The 22,689-nt window shown below is 41.5% G+C and overlaps 1 protein-coding gene across 15 annotated transcripts in view; it reads left to right on the top strand.

The window, feature by feature from the left end:
- The first annotated feature begins 1,770 nt into the window (after positions 1 to 1,770).
- The window catches only part of KAT6B (lysine acetyltransferase 6B), a 108,647-nt gene continuing 87,728 nt past the window's right edge, over positions 1,771 to 22,689 (top strand). For 3 of the 15 annotated variants that reach the window (XM_038141510.1, XM_038141509.1, XM_038141500.1), the window contains exons 1-2: positions 3,510 to 4,137; positions 9,484 to 10,380. In XM_038141510.1, coding sequence (XP_037997438.1) covers positions 9,760 to 10,380 — 621 coding nt within the window. In that variant the 5' untranslated portion in view covers positions 3,510 to 4,137; positions 9,484 to 9,759. The other 12 variants (XM_038141514.1, XM_038141513.1, XM_038141502.1 and 9 more) reach the window with 12 other exon arrangements.

Here is a 22,689-nt window from a genome sequence, read left to right as displayed (position 1 = left end):
ACATGCACTGTCTCCAACTGAACTGCACTAAATTGCCATGATGTAGCTCTTTGGAAATTTTAATTTTGGAAAATAGTATAATTTACAGTGACAGTGGATCTGAGTTTGCTGGACAATGATTCATGTATAAAGAGGTTCATGTGCTTAACTTCGCAGTTTACATAATATCAGGTACACCTGTAAATGTCAAGATCCACAGGACTCTCTCTCTAAACAAAAGGTTCTTGAATACGTTAAAAACTGGAATGCAACACCCAATGACATATCATCCTATAAAATTTATTTTTAGGAAAAGAGTTAAGTGGAGAATAAAGAATGGAATTATTTAAACCAGAGACTTTTATGATTTTCCTCTGTGCTGTTACTTATGTCTTCACGACACACTCGTAATTCCAAAGTGGCCAAACATATTATCGAGTTTTCTCCAGTGTTTTGTTTCCTGAACTGGGATGTGGCCATGCCAAGTTTCAGTTTCAAGAAATTATTTTTATGTTTTTACCACTAACCAAGTTGTAAATTTCCCGGAAAGAAAAAAAAAGTTTCTGATGGAAATGTTGACACAACATTCAGAATAGTGTTGCAAATGTGACGCTGTGCTACAAATTGTGCTGAAATGATTTATAACATTTCCAATAATTTAAAAACTATTTTAAATCACTGCCAGGTCCTGCATAATACATGAACCTTGACGGATTCTCCAACAAGTATTAGGTCACTACACACTTCAATTTCCCTCTTTATGTTTAAAAGGCTGCATCTGGCAGTTAAAAGACTAAAACCTCAGTCAATGGTTATGGTGTGATAGATACATACTGGAATATTATTTTCACCCAGTAGCTTTCTGTAAGTAGGTCATACAATTTTACAGTGCTCTGAAACATCACCAAAGAGCTTCCTTACACAGTATCTCCAGAAACTGACTCTGAAAGAAGTTGCAATAAACCTTAATGTTTTGGGTTTCTTTATTATTATGGAAACTTTGTTTCCTTACTAGTCTACCTGCAGTGCATCATCTAGGGAAGACCTTCATAATTTATTGTAGAAAGTCATTTTCCACCCACTCTTAAGGAGGTTTTTTAGAATTTTACTTTCATGTTTTCTTATTCAGGACCAGATATTTTTAGAAAACTTTGCAGGCAGGCACCTAACACAACATGTCATCCACAAGATGTGGAAAAGAGGATGTTGAGGAGACGTCTGGAGCAATCATGTTGCAAGTTTGGGAACATGGGGAATGCCTAGCTGTGCCTGCTTGAGTAGATGCTCAGGTAGGTACTCTGCCTTTCCCTCCCTGGTGTGGTACCCTATGGGATGCATCCCATGCCATGCTTGGGTAAAAAGTGATGTCTGGGGGAAAAGTGCTGTTTGCTGGCCGCAGGTGAGAAAACCATCACAAGGAGTATTAAAACCCAGGAGTAGGACTCGATGGCTCTGATGGGTCCCTTCCAACTCACCACATTCTGTGACTGCGGGAAACTCTGACATGGCGAGAGGCCTTTGGCAGCACGGGTCAAGACAGCGAGGAGAAAACCGAGCTTTAAGTGCGTTCGTGTTATCACCTTGTTCTTTAATATAAATTCCTCGTAACATCTTGTTACATGTACAAACTCAACGGGAGGACAACATCTGTGATTTGTTCACGCTGCTTCCATCCCTCAGCCTAATTATGGTAGGCTCAAGCGCAGCCCTCTTCCCCCGGCCCGTGGGAGTGTTCAAGCCCCAAAGGCTGCCCTTGGGGGGCTTCCATCGAGACAGCTCACATCGCCCCCGCAGGACCGAGAGCCCAGCGCGACCCCCGAGGGCGGCTGAGGGCCCCCGGGAGGCGCCGGTGGCCACTTCCCCGCAGCCGCCTTCCCGCCCAGGGGGACGCGCCGCCCCCCAAACTTTATCCCTTTCCCCCTTTCTCTCTCTCTCTCTTTTTTTTTTTTTTTAATTTTTTAAATTTTTTTTTTTATTTTTGAGGGAGAAAAGGTGGGGGGAGCTCAATTTCCCACTTGCCAACAGCAGATAAAAAAGTGGGGAGGGACCTCTTCTGTCACAGCCTATGTAGATTAACCTTTCAATTAGCTGTTATCAGGTCCTGTGTCTTAGCACCAGTCCTCGCAATCTGCGTCCGCCCGCACCGGGGAGGCTGGAGGTCTGGGGTGGGTTTCTGTTTTAATTTCTAAATTAATGATAATTGCTCGCGTGGCTCCCCTCCCCCGCCGAGAGCCGAACGCGTGTGTCTGATCTGCCCGTCCACCTTTTAGTATTTTGGAGTGAGAAGAGGAGCCCCGCGGAGGAGGAGGAGGGGAGACAAGGTATTCTCTCTGTATTCATCTTCTTTTTTCCCCTCTCGCGGAGGGGCTCAGGGAAGGTAACTGGTGCAATCAATCCGCTGGCTGGGGATTCCCTCCACCCCCTCCCCGGCTCGTCTGGCTCTCCTGGCTGGGTCTCTTCAGTGTGTATGTGTTTGGGGAAGGGGGTGGGGGGAGGCTGTGTTGTTGTTGTGTTCCTGGCTCTGCTTGCAGCCAGGAGAGAGAGCGAGCGGGCGAGCGAGAGACAGAGCGGAGAGAGCGAGCGAGCGAGAGAGAGAGAGGAGCCGCGATCGCGTTTCAGGGGCAGCACATTCCGCAGGAAACCGCTGCTGCAGAAACACACACGGGCAGAGAAAGGAGGTCATTGCAAGCAAAGGGGGGAACCTGCATCGGAGGTTAGATTCCCAGGAGTTTATGCGGGGGATAATAGGGAGCATGCGATGGGGTTTGTTTTGCATTGGGTGACAGGCTGCAATTTGCCATAATAACCCCCTTTCCCTCCCCTCTCCCGGCGCAGGGGGCTTGTCACTAGGCTGGGTACTTTTTTTCCTTTAGCATCGGAGGCTGATGCACGTGTTTGCAGACACTTGCGCTGGGTAAATGCATTGCAATGCTCTGCGTTTTGCAGGGGAGGGGGAGCAGCAGCAGGGGGTGATGGCTGGGTTGGATGGGGTGGGGAGAGGGGGAATGGAGCGGCGGAGGGAAGCAGGGGATGGCTGAGGTTTTTGTGTTGCATGTTACCACCCTGTCTTTCTGAGGCGGCAATTGTTCCTTCGCAGACGGGGTGACAGAGAAGTCCCTGTGCTTCGCATGGCGAAACTTGCAGGGACCTGCATGTGGCTGCAGAGCTGGGAGTCATTGTCGTCGTCCCCGTTCCCACTCCCTCCTCCCTCCCTCGGCGGTGCGGGGTGTGTGTGTGCGCGATAAGCGGCTGCCAGTGCCAGGCACCTTGGGAGGGTTATGCTGGGAGCATGCTGTTCCATCTCGCCCGCCCGGGCGAGTGCCAGGCGCTGAGGCACGCGCGTGACGCTCAATATTTAAGGCGGCTCATTAGTGTGTGTCGCGCGCCCGCCCGCCCTGCCGAGCTGGTTCAGGCGGCCGCCGCCGGTGTCTCGGCAGCGCTCGCGCTCCCGAACAAACTTCGGGAGCGAGCGGGTGGGGCGGCGGCGGGGGGGTGGGGAGGCCGGGGGGTGGGGGGGTGGCGGACGGGCGGCAGCGGCGGCCAACGGGAGGGCGGGATTTCGAGAAGTCCCGCCCCCGCTCCCGGCGGCTGACCAATCGCGAGCGCCCGAGGCCCAGCCGCGAGGCGGGTGGGTGGGCGGGGCGCGGGAGTGTGTGGCGGCGGCGGCGGCCAGTGTCAGCCGCCGGCCCCGCCCCCTCCCGCCGGTGGGCGGCGCTGAACGCGCAGGGAAGGGGCGCGCCGCGTGATTGACAGTTACCGCCCGCCAATGGGAGCGCCGGGCCGGTTGCTGGGCGGGCCGGGGCCGGTGTGGGAGGGTGACGGACAGCCCTCCCCGGCCCGTGAGCGCGCAGCGGCGTGCGCGGCGCGGGCCAATGGCGGGCGGCGGTGGGCGGGGCTCGGGGTAGGTAAGGTTTTAATGAGCCTCCATTGGGCTGTAATCAGTGTCATGTCGGATTCACGTTAAGTACAACAGGGCGAGACAAAATGGCGGCGTAGGTGCGCCGAGCCGCGCGCGGCGGCAGCGGGGCGGTCGCGGCGGCCGCGGGCAGCGCGGAGCGGGGCAGGCGGCCCGGCGCGGCCCGGCGGCGGGAGCGGCGGAAGAGCCGGCAGCAGGGGGAGCCGCTGCGGCGCCCGGAGGAGGCTCCTCCCCCCGCGGAGGTGAGTGGTACCGGGGGGGTCTCACCTGCCTCCCGCGGGGGACGCGCGGCCGCCGCCCCCGGCCCCGCCCGGCGCCCCGCGGTGCGGGTGCGCGCACGGCCCCGTGCCCCTGCCCTGCCCTGCCCGCGGGTCGCCGTGCCCCGGCGCGCAGAGCCTGCGGGATCCTGCCTCGGGAATAGCAGGAGCGGGGCGGGCAGGGCGCAGCGCCAGCCCCGGCTTGGCCCCTTCAAATGCAACAATGCCTTGGCCCGAGGCTCTAGGCGTTGCACATCTCCCTGGCTGGGCTAATACTGCGAAAACCTTCAGTAAGTTGGGGAGGGGAATTGTCCAGCCTGGCAGTGCCACGTTTTGGAAGTGATGTTCACATTGTGCGTTCTTTGCCCGGACCTCACCTCTCGTACTCGGTCCCTGGGCATTAAAAATAACCCCCTCTGGTACGGGCACCCCTGCTGTTGAAAACCACTCTCCCAAGAACAAATGTTTTCAGTTCACCTTTTTCCAGGTGAGCTGTTGGCAGTGAATATTACCTTCCCGTATTTCCTGCTGTTCTCTAGTACTGTATTTTAAAGTGCTCAGCACTTCCACAGGAGAAGGTGGGAAAGGTGAATTTGGGTGATTTTGCTGCTGTCATGTTGTGCTGATGCTGTTTCCTCTGGTGGCGCTTGCTGCTGTCATGTTGTGAAATGATTTTAGGCGCATGATCTCAAAGAAGCTTGTGGGGTATCTCAGAGCACGAGCCCTGCCATCAGTTCGTTTCACATGTGCCACTGTTCTCTCCGCACCCCCGAGTCTTTGGTGCGGTTTTGAAGTTACTGTAATGTCTACATATTTGTCTTTTTAGAGCATATGGACGTGTAATTGCTCTTTCTTATTATTGGAAACTGTATGTTGTGTAAAGAGTGACACAGTAACTGGCTTCATGACCTGAGTAATTTTAAGAGGGATGTGCATGATGGGAGTCCTTACCAGGATCTGCTTTCTCCCCATGTCTTTAAGGGTCCATGTCTTTTGCAATAGCAAAACAACTGTCTTGTCTGTTTTGCATCATTAATTGAGATGGGGGTGGAAGACAGAGTTGATTAGCTACAGAATTCCAAGTAATGACTTGGAGCAAGGAAAAATGGCCAAAATTGAATGCAATGGCAGTCTTCTCTTCTTCCTCCTCTGCTGCAATCCTTACCTGACCCTGATGCTGCAGCAGAGAGCTGGCCTGCTGCTGCTTCTCCTGAGTGTGTGCAGAGCAGGTAGGAGGGAGCAGAATGAGACTGAGCTTCACAGGTCATCGGCAGGTTGCACAAGTTGCTGTCATCTCCCCCCAGCTGCATCTTCTTCTCCCCCCTTTCATTTTTGTTTTTTATAGCTGTGTTAACCTCAGTTTTTAAAAGTTTAACTGCATTTAAATTTATGAAAGCTGAAGCAGATTTTTCATTAATTTAAAAAAACCCAGCCTTTAGATTGCATGTTGTGACATTTGTGTAGTAACTTTTGGGTTTGGTTGTGGAGAGAAGAGTAGCTGTTGTGTTGCTGTTTTTTTTTACTAGACTGCTTGTTTTCACAATCTGAATCACCTGGAAGCAATTCCAGGTACTAGTTCAGTCTAAAAACCACCTTATTAGAGGATTATAGGATTACTGATGACACCTGAGATTGAAGTGTTCAGTCACTGCCTTCTTTAATTATAATCATCTGTGCAATAGGTGTGTGCATTATAAAGGGCACATTTGCATTCATTCTAAATCCCAAGCTGAAATTTTGCAACTTCTTTGTATTTATCTGATATTTCATGACCTAGGTAAAGGGACAAGCCTTGACTAGAGATGGTTTTTCATGTTTTAGAGCTAATGGGTTATACTTCACCCTCTAATGCTTCTGTTCTGTAGTCTTCAGTGGCAGACTTGTTAATAGATTTGGTCAGTAATATAGTAAAGCCAAACTTTCTCAAATGCTTTTATTTTCAGTATAAGATACCCATAGAGTGTAGAAGTTGAAATATGACAAATTACCTAGAAGGAACTTCGTGACTGTTGCCATAAAACTTGGAAGTTGTCCTGTGCATTTAACAGTATGGAAAATCTATTTTGTGGTTGAATGAGTGCTGCTGATGGTGATTGAAAGTTAGTTAATTACAAGGGGAGGAAGATTAATAAATAGACATGAGTGCCTAAATAGACTAATTTATAATCACTTCTTTAAAGTGGGATTTCCTCAAAATCTGTTTGGGTAATCCTCACACTTTTTATATTAGATGATGTATGACCACCTATTTGTAGTTTTGATAGAACTGCATTCTAAACTTAGAAACATGAATGTAACTTTGTATTTCTGAGTATCCTTTTATGTTTAATCTTGCAAGATTGTTTCTAAAACTGTTTGTTTTGTCTCATCTAGTCACTTAGCTTGTAAACGTGTGTGTTTGTGTATTGCCAGTCTTGGATCAGTCTGTCTTGATTTCTGAAAGATCTCCTTAATGTATAGCTCCAGGATCACTCACCCGAGTTGTTTTGCTGGGGAAGATGTTTGTTAGTGATGAGTTATTCTGACTCTAGCGTGTGCTAGGCTTTGGCACAGCAGTCCTGGAGCTCAGGGGGCTGCACTTCAAGTTCACGTGCGCTCCACGTGCTAGAGTAAGAGGGGCTCTGAGTTGTGGCAGAACAATTTAAACCTTGGGTTGGACGCACTTTGCGTGGTTCCTTAAGGCAGAATGAACTTGGATACTATTGGAAGGCGTCTATTTAAGATGTCTTGAGTTTTGCTCCTCAAATATCCTGTCAAGTGCATTGGAAACTCTGTTCCTGCTGATCCACTCTACTGGGGTTGATTTAGTAGGTGCTAGCATGCAGGAGGTTCTATTACATGTAAGGAGTTTTAAGTAAATAAGTAAAAATGTAGTTCTGAATGTATCTGGCTGTGAAATTTCTGTACCAAGCAGTAGACTCTATATAAAGATATAGGTTTGTGCTAACCTTTTGCCACAGTCATTGGCCAATAAAAATTCCTGTAACCCACATGTTATAGCATTTATACTGAAATGTTCATCAGTGTCCAGGAGCTTGGAACAGACCCTGTACTGTGTGTCCTGGAATTTAATGGAAGTGATGTGGTTGCTTGTATGAAATTTAATACAACAGTACTGCAGTAGATGTAAAACTGAGACAAGTATGTCTGACTCAGCAAATGCAGTGTTCAGCGTTTAATTAAGTCGTGACTATCTTAATGAAGACTTACAGACTAACTAAATAACTTTAAAAGTAGCTTTCTAGGAATCTGAGGCTTTATATGTAGCTACAGAGAACTTTCAAATCTACAGGAAGAGTGTATGAGATAGTCTAAATGTGAGTGAGCCTCCACTATATATAGGGTTCTGCTTTGCTGTGTTACTGAATTTTCAGTGTCAGATTGTGAGAGAATTTGTAGGATTTATAATACCGTGGAAACTCTTTCCTTCCCTATATTTGTCTGCATTTTGTAGCTATGGTGTTATTTTGGAATTATCTGAAAACAGTGAGTGTAAACAATTCTGTTAGGAAAAGAATGGCTTTTGCTAGCTGGAGTAAATAAAAAAGGTCTGTTTACAGAACAAGTTATTGTTTGCTTACAGATACTTGAAATACACAAAACTGTTATCAAATACAGCTTCCATGAGTACAGTCTGGAAGCAAGAAACAGGATCCAATCCATGTAGATCAATAGGGTTCAGTATGTGAGCCAGTTAAGTGTTTAGGCCCTGCATTTGCATAAGGAATGTGTCTCTTTCAGCCTGGCAGTCACTTGAATTTTCATATTTATAAATCTGAAGTTGTTTAAGCTTTGATTAGGTTTGAGAAGAACAGATTCATAAAATGAATTGATTAATATTGACTATTTGGATGTAGAAAAATTTTATGCTCACCAGCAATCAGCTGCTCTTTTGTTAGTAATTCTGTTGTGTAGGTATAATAATGTGTGAAACATGAGCTGGAGTTTATATTTAAAGACATTTTTGAGGGGTAGAAGAAGAAAGAGGTTTAGGACCAAAAGTGTGTGTTGTTGTACTCTTTATCTTCATAGTTGTAGAGGAATTTTTTTTATGAAGTTGAAAATAGTTTAAATTACTGTGTTAGTTCAGGGTTTTTTCCTAGTTATAATTTACTCAAGTTTTTGAACATGATTTCAATGCAGGATGGCTAGAATAAACAAAAAATGATGTCCAGGACTTATGTAATCATAGATTATTTTGTTATCTGTAGGCTGCTTCCCATAGCTTTATAAATATACTTGCATATTAACATACTTGCGGTGAAACTGGTGAATCTTCTGCTTTACAAGATAACCCATGTATTGAGAATGAAATTTTTTCTCTTTTGTTTTTTGTTTTCCTTTGATTTGAAGTAATTATGCAATTCTGTTAATGCTTTCAAAAGTTCTCGTACTTCATGGCAAAAAACCTAATACTTCAAATATATTTGTTTACTCATTATCCAACTCCTGTCTAAGTTTAATTTGTGTGAGTTTAAAATAGTTTCACTTTTTTTTATATGTGTTCCCAGAATGAATAAACTCCTCATCAAGATGTTCTTTCAGGTTTCTTTAATGAGTTTTTGTAGCCACTGAATTTTCTATTGGAGTGATGTATTCCATAATAGGTTAAAAAAAAATTTGTTAAACTGTGAGTCAATAAAACGTTTTTCAATGTGATCTCTTTACAAATCTTTGTGCTGACAACCTGTTTATGTGAAGGTGCCTCCTGTTACTTTGTTTTCATTTCTGTTCCTAAGGGTTTGTATCAAAAATGCCTCTGTACTGCACACTTTAAAATGAGAAGTGCTTTTGTGATGCCTTTTGGTTTTGTAGGGTACCTAAGTATTAACGAAGAATATAATACTTGTAACTTGCTTCTGATATTTTTGGTTTCAATTTTTGAGTTGTGTAAGCAACATGGCAGGACACTTAGAGACAGGATACTGTAAGAATTGGAAGTGGTTAGTAATTTATCTTTCATTGCTTGGGGTTTGGGTTTTCTAGTGTGTGTATAGTGCATGTAGAAATGATCTGTAGGTAGTTTGTTGGAGAGAGTGCTTTCAGATCCCTGCCTGAATGGAAATTGTCCAACAGGTCAGTAGTAGGTTAAGTGTTGGAGTGATGGAATTTAGGGAAACTGAATCCACTGACTGTTAGGAGAAGCAGAAGGGTTTTATGGTGACTGGTTTGGTGTGGGGTGGGAACTGACAAATGTTTCATACAATATCATAAAGATTTTTCTATACTGCAGCGTCTGTAGTGTGAATGCATGTCTGAATGCATTTTCAGTTTTTAATACTTCAGCATTAACTGTGTTCTCTCCCTGCCTTTTGTTTTTTCTTTCTAAAGGTTGCAACAAACTTTCTTTTAAGGAGGTACCAGTGTCATCACAGATGAACCCCCTCTACGTTTCAGTAACAGTAACATAATTGGAAAGTTTCAGTCAGCAGGTATTTCTCTGCTTTTTCTGACTCCTCAGGGTGGATATTTTTGCCATGTGTCCAAGCAGTGTGTGGAATCCTTTCATTTGTGTTTGAGGTGTGAACAGCCTCTGAAAGATCTGCTAAAAGGATAAGGAGGAACCTCTATGGGTAACTCTTGGCTGGAAACAATTATTGGTCAACCATGGTAAAACTTGCCAACCCTCTTTATACGGAGTGGATTCTGGAAGCTATACAAAAAGTTAAAAAGCAAAAGCAAAGGCCTTCTGAAGAGAGAATATGTCATGCTGTTTGCGCTTCCCATGGATTAGATAAGAAGACTGTTTCAGAACAGTTGGAACTTAGTGTTCAAGATGGTTCTATTCTTAAAGTCACTAACAAAGGTCTTGCATCCTACAAGGACCCAGATAATCCTGGACGGTTTTCATGTGTTAAACCTGGCACTATTCCTAAATCTGTTAAGGGATCTAGAGGAGCTTGTAATGAGCTTCGTAATGTGGATTGGAATAAACTCTTGAGAAGAGCAATTGAAGGGCTTCAAGAACCTAATGGCTCCTCCCTGAAAAACATAGAAAAGTATTTGAGAAGTCAAAATGACCTAGCAAGTATTTTCAACAATCCTGCCTTTCAGCAGAGGTTGCGGCTGGGGGCCAAACGTGCTGTGAACAATGGGAGGTTACTGAAGGATGGTCCTCAGTACAGAGTGAATTATGGCAGTTTGGAAAGCAAAGGAGCTCCAAAATACTCCAGCACCTTCCCAGCTTCCCTTCCACCTGTCAGCCTATTACCCCATGAAAAAGACCAGGTAAGTCTGAAAAATGTAGTAATGAAAAACTCTTCTTGTTATCCTGTGTTTATTTACCTAATACAAAAGTAATCTTTTTGTGCTTTATTTACCCATTTCATTGTATATGAGTGGGGATGCATGTCCAAGATCTATGCAGAATCATAGTTCTGGTAGATGAATTTTACTTGGCTCCCTATGTCCTGCCATTCTGCATTGGATAGTTTGCTTTGTGAATTTTCAGTAAATGAGCAGACCAGCAGGGAAGAGTACAGCTGTATGCTCTGTTGTAGGTGTGAGATTTTTCTGTCTTGCCTGACAGACTGGTGTATCTGAAATCTGCGGTGTGATTTGATTGTGGCCTTTTACCTTCATTTTCTGCTGGGATATACAGATTTTCTTGTTGTTTGATGGCCTGAGATGCCACTGGTAGGACTCATGATGTTTAAGACACTTAGAATTACTATTTTTTAATGATGCTTATATGTAGATAGTGAGCTTTTAAATGTCAGCGAATAGAAACTGGAATTAATGTTAATATTCTAGGAACAGAAGTGAAGGTGTCAGAGTGACAATTTGAGCTGAACTGCAGTATCCTCCTTCTGTTTTACTTTTGTTGTGCTCCCTACTTGGGTTTATTTTTGTTATTACCTGAGTGTTGTTTTGAAGTTAATTGTTCGCAGAGTTTCAGCCTTGAGGGAGAAAGGGCTATCAATTAGTTTTTTGTTCATGAAAGAATAGTGTCAAAGACATGTCTGCAGGCATTCTTTGATCATTTCCCGTTTAGTATGGTGAAGTGTGGTTGGAATTTTTAGTTTTCTTTGGGAGAAGGTAAGTTACCTGTTGTAGTCCAAGTGGCTTACTTAAAATATTTCTAAGTTGATGGTTTGGGGTTCTTTGTTTTCTTTTTTTGTTTTTGTTTTCCTCTTCTGGCTGGTAAAGTTTGATGGCAGTTGTTTTAGACGTGGAATAGTCCAGACAGCTTTGCTATTGTAGAGGTGCCGCCAGTGTCTCCTGGAAGCAGCATGATGGTTTTCAGTGTCTTTTTCCTTTGATGGTGAAATGCTGGAGGCTGCAGAGTAGAAAGCACTTGTGTTGGAATTATTTAGTGAGGTCTTCAGGAACAGTTGTTTGGGGAACTGTCAGAGGTGAGCAGCTGTAGCTTTTTTTTTGTGAGCTTCTCTAAATGTATGTTAAATATGATTGCATTTTGTATGGATATCTATTTCTGTCAAATCAGACTTCTCGGGTATTTGAGGGATGCATGGAGCTTCCCACTCTATAATCAGAATGGAAATTCAAAAATGCTGCATACTGTGCAATTACTGCTGTAGCTGTACGCTATAAACATTTAATTACTTGTAGTGATAAAGCTGTCTGTTTAAGTACTTTGGGTCTCTACTGTAATTCTGATACTGTAATGGCATGAAAAATTTGAGGGCTGGAGTACTGAGCAACCCAAGTAACATGAATTTTGTAGAAACAAAATTGTCCCATGTTAGGCTACCTACTGGGACTGGCAGTCTTTGCAAGGAATGTTAGTTGGGTCATGGTGCTGAAAAAGCCATTACTGCCATACTAAAATACTGGTATAAGGATAAATCTGTCTTCTAGAAGTTAGCCAAACAAATCTGTTCTCTAGCAAGTGCTTTGGCAAGAAATAAGCTTTCATTTGGGTGCTCAAAATTAGCAGTGTGACTTGCGTGTTTAAAAACTGGCATACGGTTTTTCCTGACAAAAATAGTTTTGATGTGAGGTTGGTGAATCAGTAGTTCCATGTTAGTGTAGTTTACCACTTAGTTGTGCTAAGTTACTGAGGTCACTGAGCAAATATATAGAGACTTGTTTTAAATACGGGATTTTTACTGTTCTTCACTATGTATGGCTTTAAATACTTCAGGGAGAGTTCTGAAAGTAAATGTGCATAAGTTGTCCCTGTTCCTGGGATGTGACTGCATCTTTGCTTGAAATTGATGTTAATTTGTATATAAGCAGGATGACATTGCAAGAAAACTGTTAGGCTATTATTATTGGAAGCATTTAAGTGACAGTATGGGACATGTCAAGATTGTTTATTGAAATTAATACAATAAATGTATCCAACTGACATCTCTTGGAATGGCTAATATTTGACAAGATTGGTGTATTTTAAGGTTTCTTTGGCTCTTTCTATAGCTAGCACAAGTAAGAGATGATTTCTGTTGGGGTGGCAAATTTTGTATGTTTTGTTTTTTTCATTTTCAAATACTAGAGGTGATGTTCTAGTGTGTCTTTTATTGACTTCTCTGGAGGAAAAGAACAAATGTAATGATGCACAGAAATATGTTTGGATGAGTATGGAAGTTAGAGTAATTTTGATTATTTTTCTTTCTTTAACGCACAATTAGCAGATCATCAGGATGTGACAGAAGACTTGGTCCATTAGAAGTGCATTAGAGCTCTCCCTTTGTCAGTCTGAACATTCACACTGAGAGTACCAAATGCAGACTCTGAACCTTTCTTCCTGAATGAAAAGTGATCAGAAGAGATACAGTATGGCCTGTGTGGGGCAAGGTAGTTGTGTTGTGTCTGGGTTGTTGTTAGCTTGTTTGGAGTTTTTTTGCTTGTTTGGTTTTGGGATTTCTGGTTTTGTTTGCTTGCTTCAATCGCCCACCCAAAGCGTCTGAGTATGTAGTGCACTGAGAAGATAAATAGTGTTGAAATGCAGTGTCACTCAATTCAGTTTTGCAGACCTGGAGCCTTGACTATGTGACAGGAGTGTTGAGTGGTTTGCATTCTATGAATACTTGGAACAGGGAGCTGGAAGTGCTAAAGATTTGTCTTAGTGTTGATGCTGTGGAGCTGCTTTTTGCATCCCTATTAACTGGGCGATCCAGTTCAACTAGATATAGTTCTCTTGTTTCATTAGATTTAGAAATAGCGGCAGTTAGTTACAGAAATACAGCAGCCATGTTTCCTCCTGTTATCCATAGGCCTGGAAGAAAGGATTTGTGTAAGAATGGTGTTTCAAGTGTTATCCTGGCTTTTCTGGATTTGGGCAAAGTTGTATTAACTGCTGAGTTGCAGCAAGAGAAAGCATGCAGTGCAGCTGTTTAAATTTTCCCCTACTCGATCCCTTTCCATTCCCGTGTGTGTGGAGGGTTGCTCTTCCATTTCTGAATGAAGAGATACAAGTACAAGGTTCATGAAAGATAGATCTTGTTGGAAGGTCAGGAGCTTTTGGCAGCTATATGGTGTCTAGGTGGTATATTTTAAGTGTCATGAGTAGTATATATTATATAAAGGACTTTTCAGTTATTTGAAATATTCTGGTGGCACTGAGGTAAATGCTCACTTGGTGTTTGGACAGGTGACTTGAAGCAATGCACTTCAGAAGGTGCCTGATTTAGTGTTAACTGGGTGTGTGAAGGACAGCATCCTGCCAGAGGTGGAGCTGCCTTAAGAGTGAAGAAGACTGAGAACAGTGGTATGCTTCAGGATGAAGACTTCCAGCATCTTTTTTTGCATCCTGAAAAAAGAAAAAACCCAGAAAAAATCCTCCTCAAATAAAGAAATAAAAAAGCCAAAAAACCTACACACACAAGAAAGCAGAAAAAGAATTCATTCTGTTGTGCAGCCATTTGATCTCGTGAGCTTCACTATGTTGCAGTGCATATTTAAACAATTTAACTGCTCTTATGTGCTCTTCCTTATGCTCAAGTGTATCGTGCATAGATACCCTCCCTTTTGCTTCACACCTTTTCTCACCAAGCATTTCCTGAAAAGGGCTGTATGAATATGTTTACCAGAAAATGCAGTGTAAAAACTGGTTACATAGTAGGGAAGGGTGTGAAGAGAGAGGAAAATTGAGTGATACTTAGCTTTTCAATAAGGCTTTGAAGCATTACAGTGCGCTTCTGGAAATGCAGCCAAGTGGTATTTAAAACTTATGGTTAGTTTTAAGAGCTTTAATGGTGTCAATTGTAGAATGGCAATATTGCTGATGTTTTCTCTGTTTTCATTGTCACTTGGACAAGCACTAGGAAAGTTCTGTAGTTTGGGAGCTGCATGAAACCTAGTGAGTCTTGGGAGTTAGCCATCTCCTGAGCACAAGTGCTGTGTGCTATAAACTCAAAGAAACAGATATTTGTGGGTTGTAGGCAGCTCTTTATTTGCCTATTTTAGACATAATTTAAAAGGATAAATTGAGCTTTTAAAGATGAAGAGGGAGTGGCCATTGTAACATTATCAGAGGGCTGTGGGAATGCATAGTGTATCTCAGCAGTTTAATTTTTGCTATGTTCAGAATAATTAGTACTTAAAGTTCAAAGATTGTTCAAATGGAGATGGCTTGATGTTGGTTCTCCTCAATGCTCTCTTGAACAGCATCAGCAAATGTGTTTTTCATATGATTCTTGGCATGAAAAAAATTACTAATCTTTCACTTTCATTTTGTCTTTCTAAGCTGACTTTCATGCAAAACTGAACTTGTTTTATTAATTTTTCTTACCCTGAACTCCTATCTAATTTTGTTTTCACTGGCCTATGTGCATTTAGATTTTCAAATGTAACTTGGCATGGGTTGAATTTCAGTTTTCTGGTATGTATCTTGTGCCAGTGCAGACACTGGGTGTTCCTCCTTCTGTCTTTCAGGCAAAGGGCCAATCTATAACAAATTGCTTTTTTTGGCGTTCAGGCTCCTCCTTGCTCAGTTTTTAAGCTTCCTGCCTTCCTGTGGGTAGGCAGCAAGACAGCGTTGGTTGAGATTTCTTGTTGCTTCTGTCCGCTAGATTTCCACTGTGCAGAAACAGAAAAGGGAGGCAGAAATGAATGCACAGTGTGTCATGCAGGTTTACACATAAGGGGATATTTGTAATGCTGAACTTCGGGAGCTGCCTTTGTGTGGCGTCTGGGCTTTCTGAGGGTGAGTCTTGAGCACCAAAATACAGTGATGGGAAATTTCTAGAGTGTCTGCAGTGCTACAAGTGAAGTGACTGTACACAGGGAAATGGAAGAGAAATCTAGGTTTGAACTTTGTCAGTCCATAAAATACTGTTGTCTTAAGATGGAACCTTTGTTTCTCACCTCGTAACATCTTCATGGTGACAAAATACCGAGGAATGTTGGCACTACTTGGCAAACACGAAGTCACATGTTTGTGTTTCTCATTATTTCAGTTCACAAGTTACCTTTATTTCTTGGAAGGGCAGCCTGCACCTTAATTGTGTGTAGATCTGGTCCTGGAAGTTCTGGGATGATTGCTAGATTCTGCTGCTCTTGCATTTTGGGGTGTTTAGGTTTTGGATTTTGAATATTTTTGGTGGCTTTTGTTGTTGTTGTTTTACTTTTGGGGGTTTTGTATTGTGTGTTTGGTGGTTTTTGTTTTGGTTTTCCTCCTGTTCGTGTAGCTTCTAAAATGCTAAAGTGCCAACTCTGTGCATCAGCCAAGGGAATGCTTAGATCCTTTTAACACCTGAGATACTGGAGCTTGCCAGAAATTGAAGTGGAAAATTCTCATCATCCCATATTGTGGAGAAGCAACTCATACCACTGTATAGATGGATATATATGGCTTTGGGGGCTCAATTTTATGTGTTTTACAATTCAGCACGTTTGGACCAACCCAAGAAGCATATTTGTAGAAGTTTTCTTGAATTCTACGGTGGGAACTAAGTTGAATATTGCTATTTCCTGCATTAGATTGGTCTATTCCTTTGTAAGGCAGGGTAGAGGTTAGTTTGCAATTTCTGATGTGAATTATTTTCTGCAAATAGGGTCATATTTGCAGTAGCCTACAGATCTGTGAGGGAAGACCCTACTCATTGTTTTTTTCCCCCCAAGCTAGATATTCTGAACATAGTTCTGCATGATGTGCATGTGGTTCTTGTTTATTGCAAGGAGTGATTCCAAGCCTTATACTGCAAGCTGTTTAATCCTAAGGCATGCTAAAATTTGATTCTTTTTGTTGTTTCCCTTTGAAATTAATTGGTGTGGGGTTATGGGATGAGTCCTGTATTGAAACTGACAGTAGTGAGTTAAAGAAATCCTGTGTAATTCCAGCAGTTCTATTGGTATTTATTCATCTATGCTATTTTCTGTGAACTACTCTGTCTTAACTGGAGTGACACTGAATTCCTAAACTATGGTTAGAGGTTTTACTCTACGCATTTTTCCTCCCAGACTAATTTTCCTTCAACTACTTAATGCAGATATCTCCTTCATCAAAATTCCTTCTAAAACAGAAATACCAAAAGGCTGCCTGAGAAATAAGGAGAGCTATGTAGCATCATTTCTCATTGCTGTTTTCTTATCTGTTCAAAGTGTCTTTGCTCTTCAGTGTTCAATAATAGTGATGGTCTTGACTCTTTGGTATTTTTTCCGTGTCAGTTGAAATGTGATAGCAATTCCGTGTTGCTTCTTATTGCTGCAGGAACTTTATTGTAAAATGTGATGAAAAATCTTGATAGCTTGCAGTTGAAGTTGTCTATTTTTTGACATGTTATTTTTTTCCTCAAGAAAGATATCAGGTATAGATTAACTGCTAATTAAGTACAGTTTTCTAGTTTGGTAGTTGGAAATGGCATAAGACTCTCACTTTTGAAAGAATTTCAAGCTAGCACGAAGAAAATATTCAACTGGTAAAAACTCCAAAGTCTTCTTTACAACTTTGAATCCATTTATGGTCCTGTTAGCAGCTTGGTTCTCTGTGTTCAGGACTGTATTTGCCTGGGTGGAAGGACAGACCCATGATTTGAGGGCCTGTTTCAAGCCAGGACACTAGGATTGTGTGGAACCAAGTGAATGGAGTGCTGCTGTGTACTGGAACAACAGTATTAGGGCTCAGATGATGGCTGTAGAGTTTTGAACATAATGGCATGTCAGATCAGGCATCACTTAGCTGGCAGATCCACTGCTGTCCTTGTGGTTACCTGGTAAGGGACAAATCAGCTTTTAAACTAGTGTGATTTTCTTCAGTTGCAAAATTACTTGTATTTATTGTTGTTTTTCCCAATCTGCTTGTATCCCTCATTGAGGAATATTATTACTGGTATCACATGGATTTTTCTTTGGGGTTTTTTTCCTCTCCAGGTTCTTTGTGAGGAGCATAAAATTTTGAATTTGCAGGCACAGCCAGCCTTCTTGAGATGAATGGGTGTGACCCGTTACAGGGATGCCTGTGCAGGCAACTCCAGGGCTGCTGGGCTTAGTTCCAGGTCTGTGTGGATTATTTTGACTTCAGGTTGTGCTGTAGATAAGATGTTACATAAGGAAAAATCCTGTATGGTGAGGGAAACTGCAGACTTGTTAACTGTCTACTCTTATGCCTTATCACTGCAGTACTAGCTGGAAATATGCGTGAATTTCTGCTTTGTCAAGTTTTTTGTGTCTAGAGGGGCAGAGTCCCCTTTTTCTCCCCTCGTGGTTGTGGTGGTACAGTCCAGCAGTTACCAGTTAAAGCAGTTCTAGGGGGCATAGGCTTGAGACTTCTGGTTTTAATTACAAGCAGGACTCTGGCACAGGAAAAAAGCTGTGTATGATCTCAGCAGAGGTGCCTGGTAGACATGGCTGATGTTCCCTCATCTCAGAATAGGAGCAGAGCTAGCTTAAACTGTGGTGAATTTGCCACACGTTTTCCACATGCTCTCCAGGAGTTAATTTCATCACTGGTGGTATTTTGAAGTTGACTTCAATTTCACATCTGTTTTTTTCCAAAAAGGTGCTGATGAGTGACTGTAGTTATAAGAACTAATTTTTATGTAATGTCCATGTATCCATGGCAACACTAACTAGCAGTGTGTGCATTTGGCTCAATAAAAGACAAATGTCAGTGGCACCTGTGTTTCAGACATAGAGTACAAGCAGTTCTTAACTAATGAAGTAGAATCATAGAATTACTTAGGGTGGAAAAGACCTCAAAGATCAGTGAGTCCAACTGTTAACCTAGCACTGCTATGTTCACCGTTGAAACATGTTGCTAAGGGCTGTATCTGCATGTTTTGTGAATGCTTCCAGGGATAGTGATTCCAACACTTCCCTAGGCAGCAGGAAGAATTTACACCTAACAGTTGAAAGCAGTACAGTCAAGATAAAATTGCCATAGATGTATGGGACTGTTGTGTTCAAGCACCTCTTTCAGAACTATCTATTGGGTGATTATAGTGAAGATGGAGAAAAACTGCTGGTTTTCAGATGGCAGAATAATGAGAGGTAACTGGTGTAAGTTGCATCAAGGGAATTGCAGATAGATGAAGGAGAAAATCCTTTAAAATGAGGATGGAGAGACATGGAACAGGGACTCAGAGTAGCTACAGAATCTCCATCCTCAGAGGTGACCAGAGCTGGATAGGCAATGTCCTGAGCAACCTGATTGGTAAAAATGTGATAATACCTACTTGCAGGTAGTGTGGAATTCTTTAAAATGCTTATCATTAGTGGATAATGAGCAGTAGTTAGAAAAGACATTACACAGAAATACAGTTAAATGCGTGATGAAAAAGTCAGTGTTTGAGCCTGAAAAGATTCTTAAGACCAAAGTAAGCTCTGTTATGATCACTATAGTTAATAGTAACAAGTTCTATGCTTACAAAGGTTGCTGTATCACTCCCTTCTATTCCAAATTTAAAGATACTCAGTTTTCATCTCCTACTTTGGTTTTTCTCTCTTGACCTCTGAATGCTAGTATGCCTACTGTAGGATTTGGTTTAACAAAAATCTGTTAATGGTAGAGGAAGAGGACAGTGCAAGTATTTGGTTATCAGTCAGTTGATAAATATAAACGCAGAGGTTAATGTAATAAACATTGGGGTTATACATAAACATAGTATTCTGATCTGAATATTTTTGCTCTGCCCTGAACTGTCTAGTTCTCTTCCTTTTCCTCTTTATCCAGTTGTAAAGACTGAATGTCACAAAAAACTTATTAATGCTGTTTTGCAAATATTAATCAGCTTTAATATTGAAAAATTGTACAGTAAACCAAATGTATTATTTTTATATGTTTGGCATGCATTCTGCTGATCTAGCAAAGAGGGCTTTTTGGATGTTACAGGTGTTTTCTGAAGGTCTGAAATGTATAGATAAATCAGTCAAGAAACGACTCAAACCACATGCAGGACAGGTTCTCAAGGTAGCAGCACGTGCTAAGTGCCTGTAGGATGGTCTGTTACTGTGCTCGTACACTGATGTTTTAGCTACATTCCAACTGGAGCTCATGTTCTCTTGGAAGCCAGTGACTTGTTCTGTGGCTCAGTCAAAGAATTGCTCCCGTTGGCTCACTTGACTTTCTTGTCTGCCATACACTTAAGGAAGGAATTACTGGTACTTGTGTTCAGTAAGTTCTGTGCTTTGGCATTTGGAGTTTTTGTGACAATGGACAGTTGTTTTTGCTTTATTAATTTGTGCTAACTGTGTTTAAAAACCAGTGACTAGCTGCTCTTCTTGTGGGCATGTTTTCAGTCTTTAAGTGGAGAGTTGCAGGAGTCTTTTCTGATCAGAACATGAGATGGGTGGTAGGAGTCTTTTATTTGGATTAATAAACCACTGCAGGAATCTTCCTGTGTGTTCCCAACTTCCTATACTGCTGTGAATTCAGGATGATAGCTCAGTTCTGACTGTGAATTCCAGTAAATAAATGTGGCTTTATTCAGCCTAGGATTGACAGATTTTGTTTTATGTCTTCTTTGGAAAATACTAGTGATGGAAGAAAGCAAAACTACTCATTATCTGCTAACATGAACCAGGGTCTGAATGATTTATATTGTTTCTTTCTCAATATTGTCTTTGGATGTATTTTGAAGAGGCCTCTACATGACTTGTTTTCTAGAGAAGAGCTTGTAATATAGCTGAGAACAAGCTCTTTCCGTTTCCTGGTATCCGTCTGGCACTAAAATTCTAATTTACTTGATGTTTTGCTAATGCAAATGAGTTTTGCTAAAACAAATGTATTTCTAATTTTATCAGAGGTTTTGTATGGAATTTACTTGTAAAGATTGATGCTTTAAAATTTTGTCTTTGTTCCCATGTAGCAGGGAAAGGAATCATGAAATAGTTTTAGTAACTAAGTGGTATTAGCATTGAATCTTTTATTTTGCTTTCCTGTCAAAAATATTTATCTTTGTTTTAGTGGATTGCTGTCTTAGCTTTCAGTTTCTGACAGCAACCTTAATAGCAAATTCCTTCCTTTCCCCACAACACATGGATGTTTACTTCACTGTTACTGATGCTGTGAGACCAGCAGCTTCAAATAAGGTTAGCTTTTGTCTTTTATGTGCACAGCTAGAATGATTCCCATTGTTATTGCTTTCTTAGGGCATGGCAACTTGACTTTTTCTTATTTAAGATATGTATTTAATAAATTTTACCAATTAGAGTAGGCATCTGTTTGGAGATCAGCAGCAATCAAAATCACTTGTGAAGAAATTGCTGGCTCGTGATGCATCTAAAATATTTCTGGAAGTTCAGCTTCTTTTAGCTGTTGCTAAGAGATAAATTTTCATTGACATGAGTGATGTGAGGACATGTCAGCATGCTACCAGTTGTTTTATAGGCAGTCAGCTCTGCCGCCTTGCAGATGGTTGGAAAGCTCTTGGTAGAGGATAAATGTGTGCTGATTATCTCATTGAATTAAGGTAACCTTTTGTCGTTCATTGAATTCTGCAGAGCCGGCACTGAGCAGCTGCTCTGCTGTTGAATTCTGGGTTTAGTGAATACAAAGATTATGATAAAAGGTGTCTAGTCCCGTTCCAGGTACTGAGCACTGGACTACTGTAAGAATTCTTATTTCGTACTACCTTTAAAGTGTTGGTATCTTACTGGGTTGGTAACTGTGTTCAACATTTTAATTAAACTGAGTTTTTCAACTTTATTGTCACCACATGCTTATTGATCTTTTCAAACTTTGAAAGCTCTGCCTTTCTTCAAGTGCTGCCAAGGGAACAAGCTCTTGTTTCTGTCTGATTAGACTTCCCTCAAATATAGTTTAAGCAATCTGATGATTATCATGTTCATAAATACATTTACTTTGGATTACATTTATGAGTGTACACTTAATCTATGGGAGTATATTTAAAGGTCATAGTTCACTGTCATGTTAAAGCTTCCATGTAGACCTGTTTTCCCCATTCTTTAGAAAACAAATTAATACACAGAATTTTATTAAGGACTGTTTTCAAGATTTGAAATATTTCATTTCTAGAATGATTTTGGAAAGGGATTGGGGAAGGAATTGTAGCATTCCCTGGACAGAGCTTCAAGTGCTTGGATTGCAGAAAGCATTTCTGGGTTGTTAGTGTCTACACACTTTTTCATAAAACAATCAAGGTCTTCAGATCAGTATAGCTTTGTCCAAGAAAATTCTGTTTCGTAAGGATCAGAAAGTGAGTTGTTCTGAGAATATTTCAATTGTTTCATAAATTCAGTGGTTAAAATATAAATCAAATAAGGTATTGTTCTGTCAGCTGTATATAAAAGAGTGGCTTATGTACCTTGCTAAATAGAAGGGGGTAATAGACACTTCTTCATATAGACCCCATGTCTAAGGGTTGGTGTCTAAGGTATGTAATAGGGAAATGTTTTTGCAGATCCAGTTTAGGTTCATCTTCCCTGCCCTGTTTAGATGTAACTTTGACTTCATTCCCGAAAGCTTTGGAGGTTCATTTATTTTATCAAGTATATCATGTTCTACAGGGTTCTTAGGTTTCCTTTCAGCCCACATCATACACAGATTAGACTTCAACCAATAAACAGTTGACCATCTTCCATACAGTTTCAGGAAGTGTTGTTGGGCTGTTTCTGTAGAAACTATATTGTTCAAAAACTAGAAATTCTGTTTTAATGCTAGGATTAAAATGAAAAGAATCTATGTTAAATGAATTTTGTTTCATAAAGCTGTAACACAATGGAATATGATACTCTCAAACCCAGGAACTGAAGTGTTTTTTTCTGCTGTAGAAATATCACAGTCAAATGATACATCTTTGAAATTACGTAAAAAGGAAGCAACTTCATATTTGTTTCATTACCCCCAATATATTTTTGCCCTAATAAGCAAATTGGTTTCCATTTCTGAAGACAGTGCTAAAACACTTAGTGAAATATATTCCATCATAAATGTTCAAAATAGCTTCTCAGACTGAAGAAATTGCTCTCTTGTACCTAGTGGAGTTTTTATGGATATTTTGTTCCTTTGCCTTTTAGTTTACTGAAATGATGGCATCCAACTCCAGTACATTTCCATTAGTTCCTTTCCTTTGTATCAAACAGATTTCTTTTGTCACCTGGTTTGTATTTTGAAAGATAATTATAAAAATCTGTGATATTTTCATAGCTTTAAAGAATGGTCTGCTTAGCATC

This window comes from Motacilla alba, chromosome 6 (assembly GCF_015832195.1).
Source record: "Motacilla alba alba isolate MOTALB_02 chromosome 6, Motacilla_alba_V1.0_pri, whole genome shotgun sequence".
In the NCBI taxonomy this organism is placed as follows: domain Eukaryota; kingdom Metazoa; phylum Chordata; class Aves; order Passeriformes; family Motacillidae; genus Motacilla; species Motacilla alba.
The sequence above is the reverse complement of the archived record's forward strand: the minus strand, read 5'-3'. Positions and strand labels throughout refer to the sequence as shown.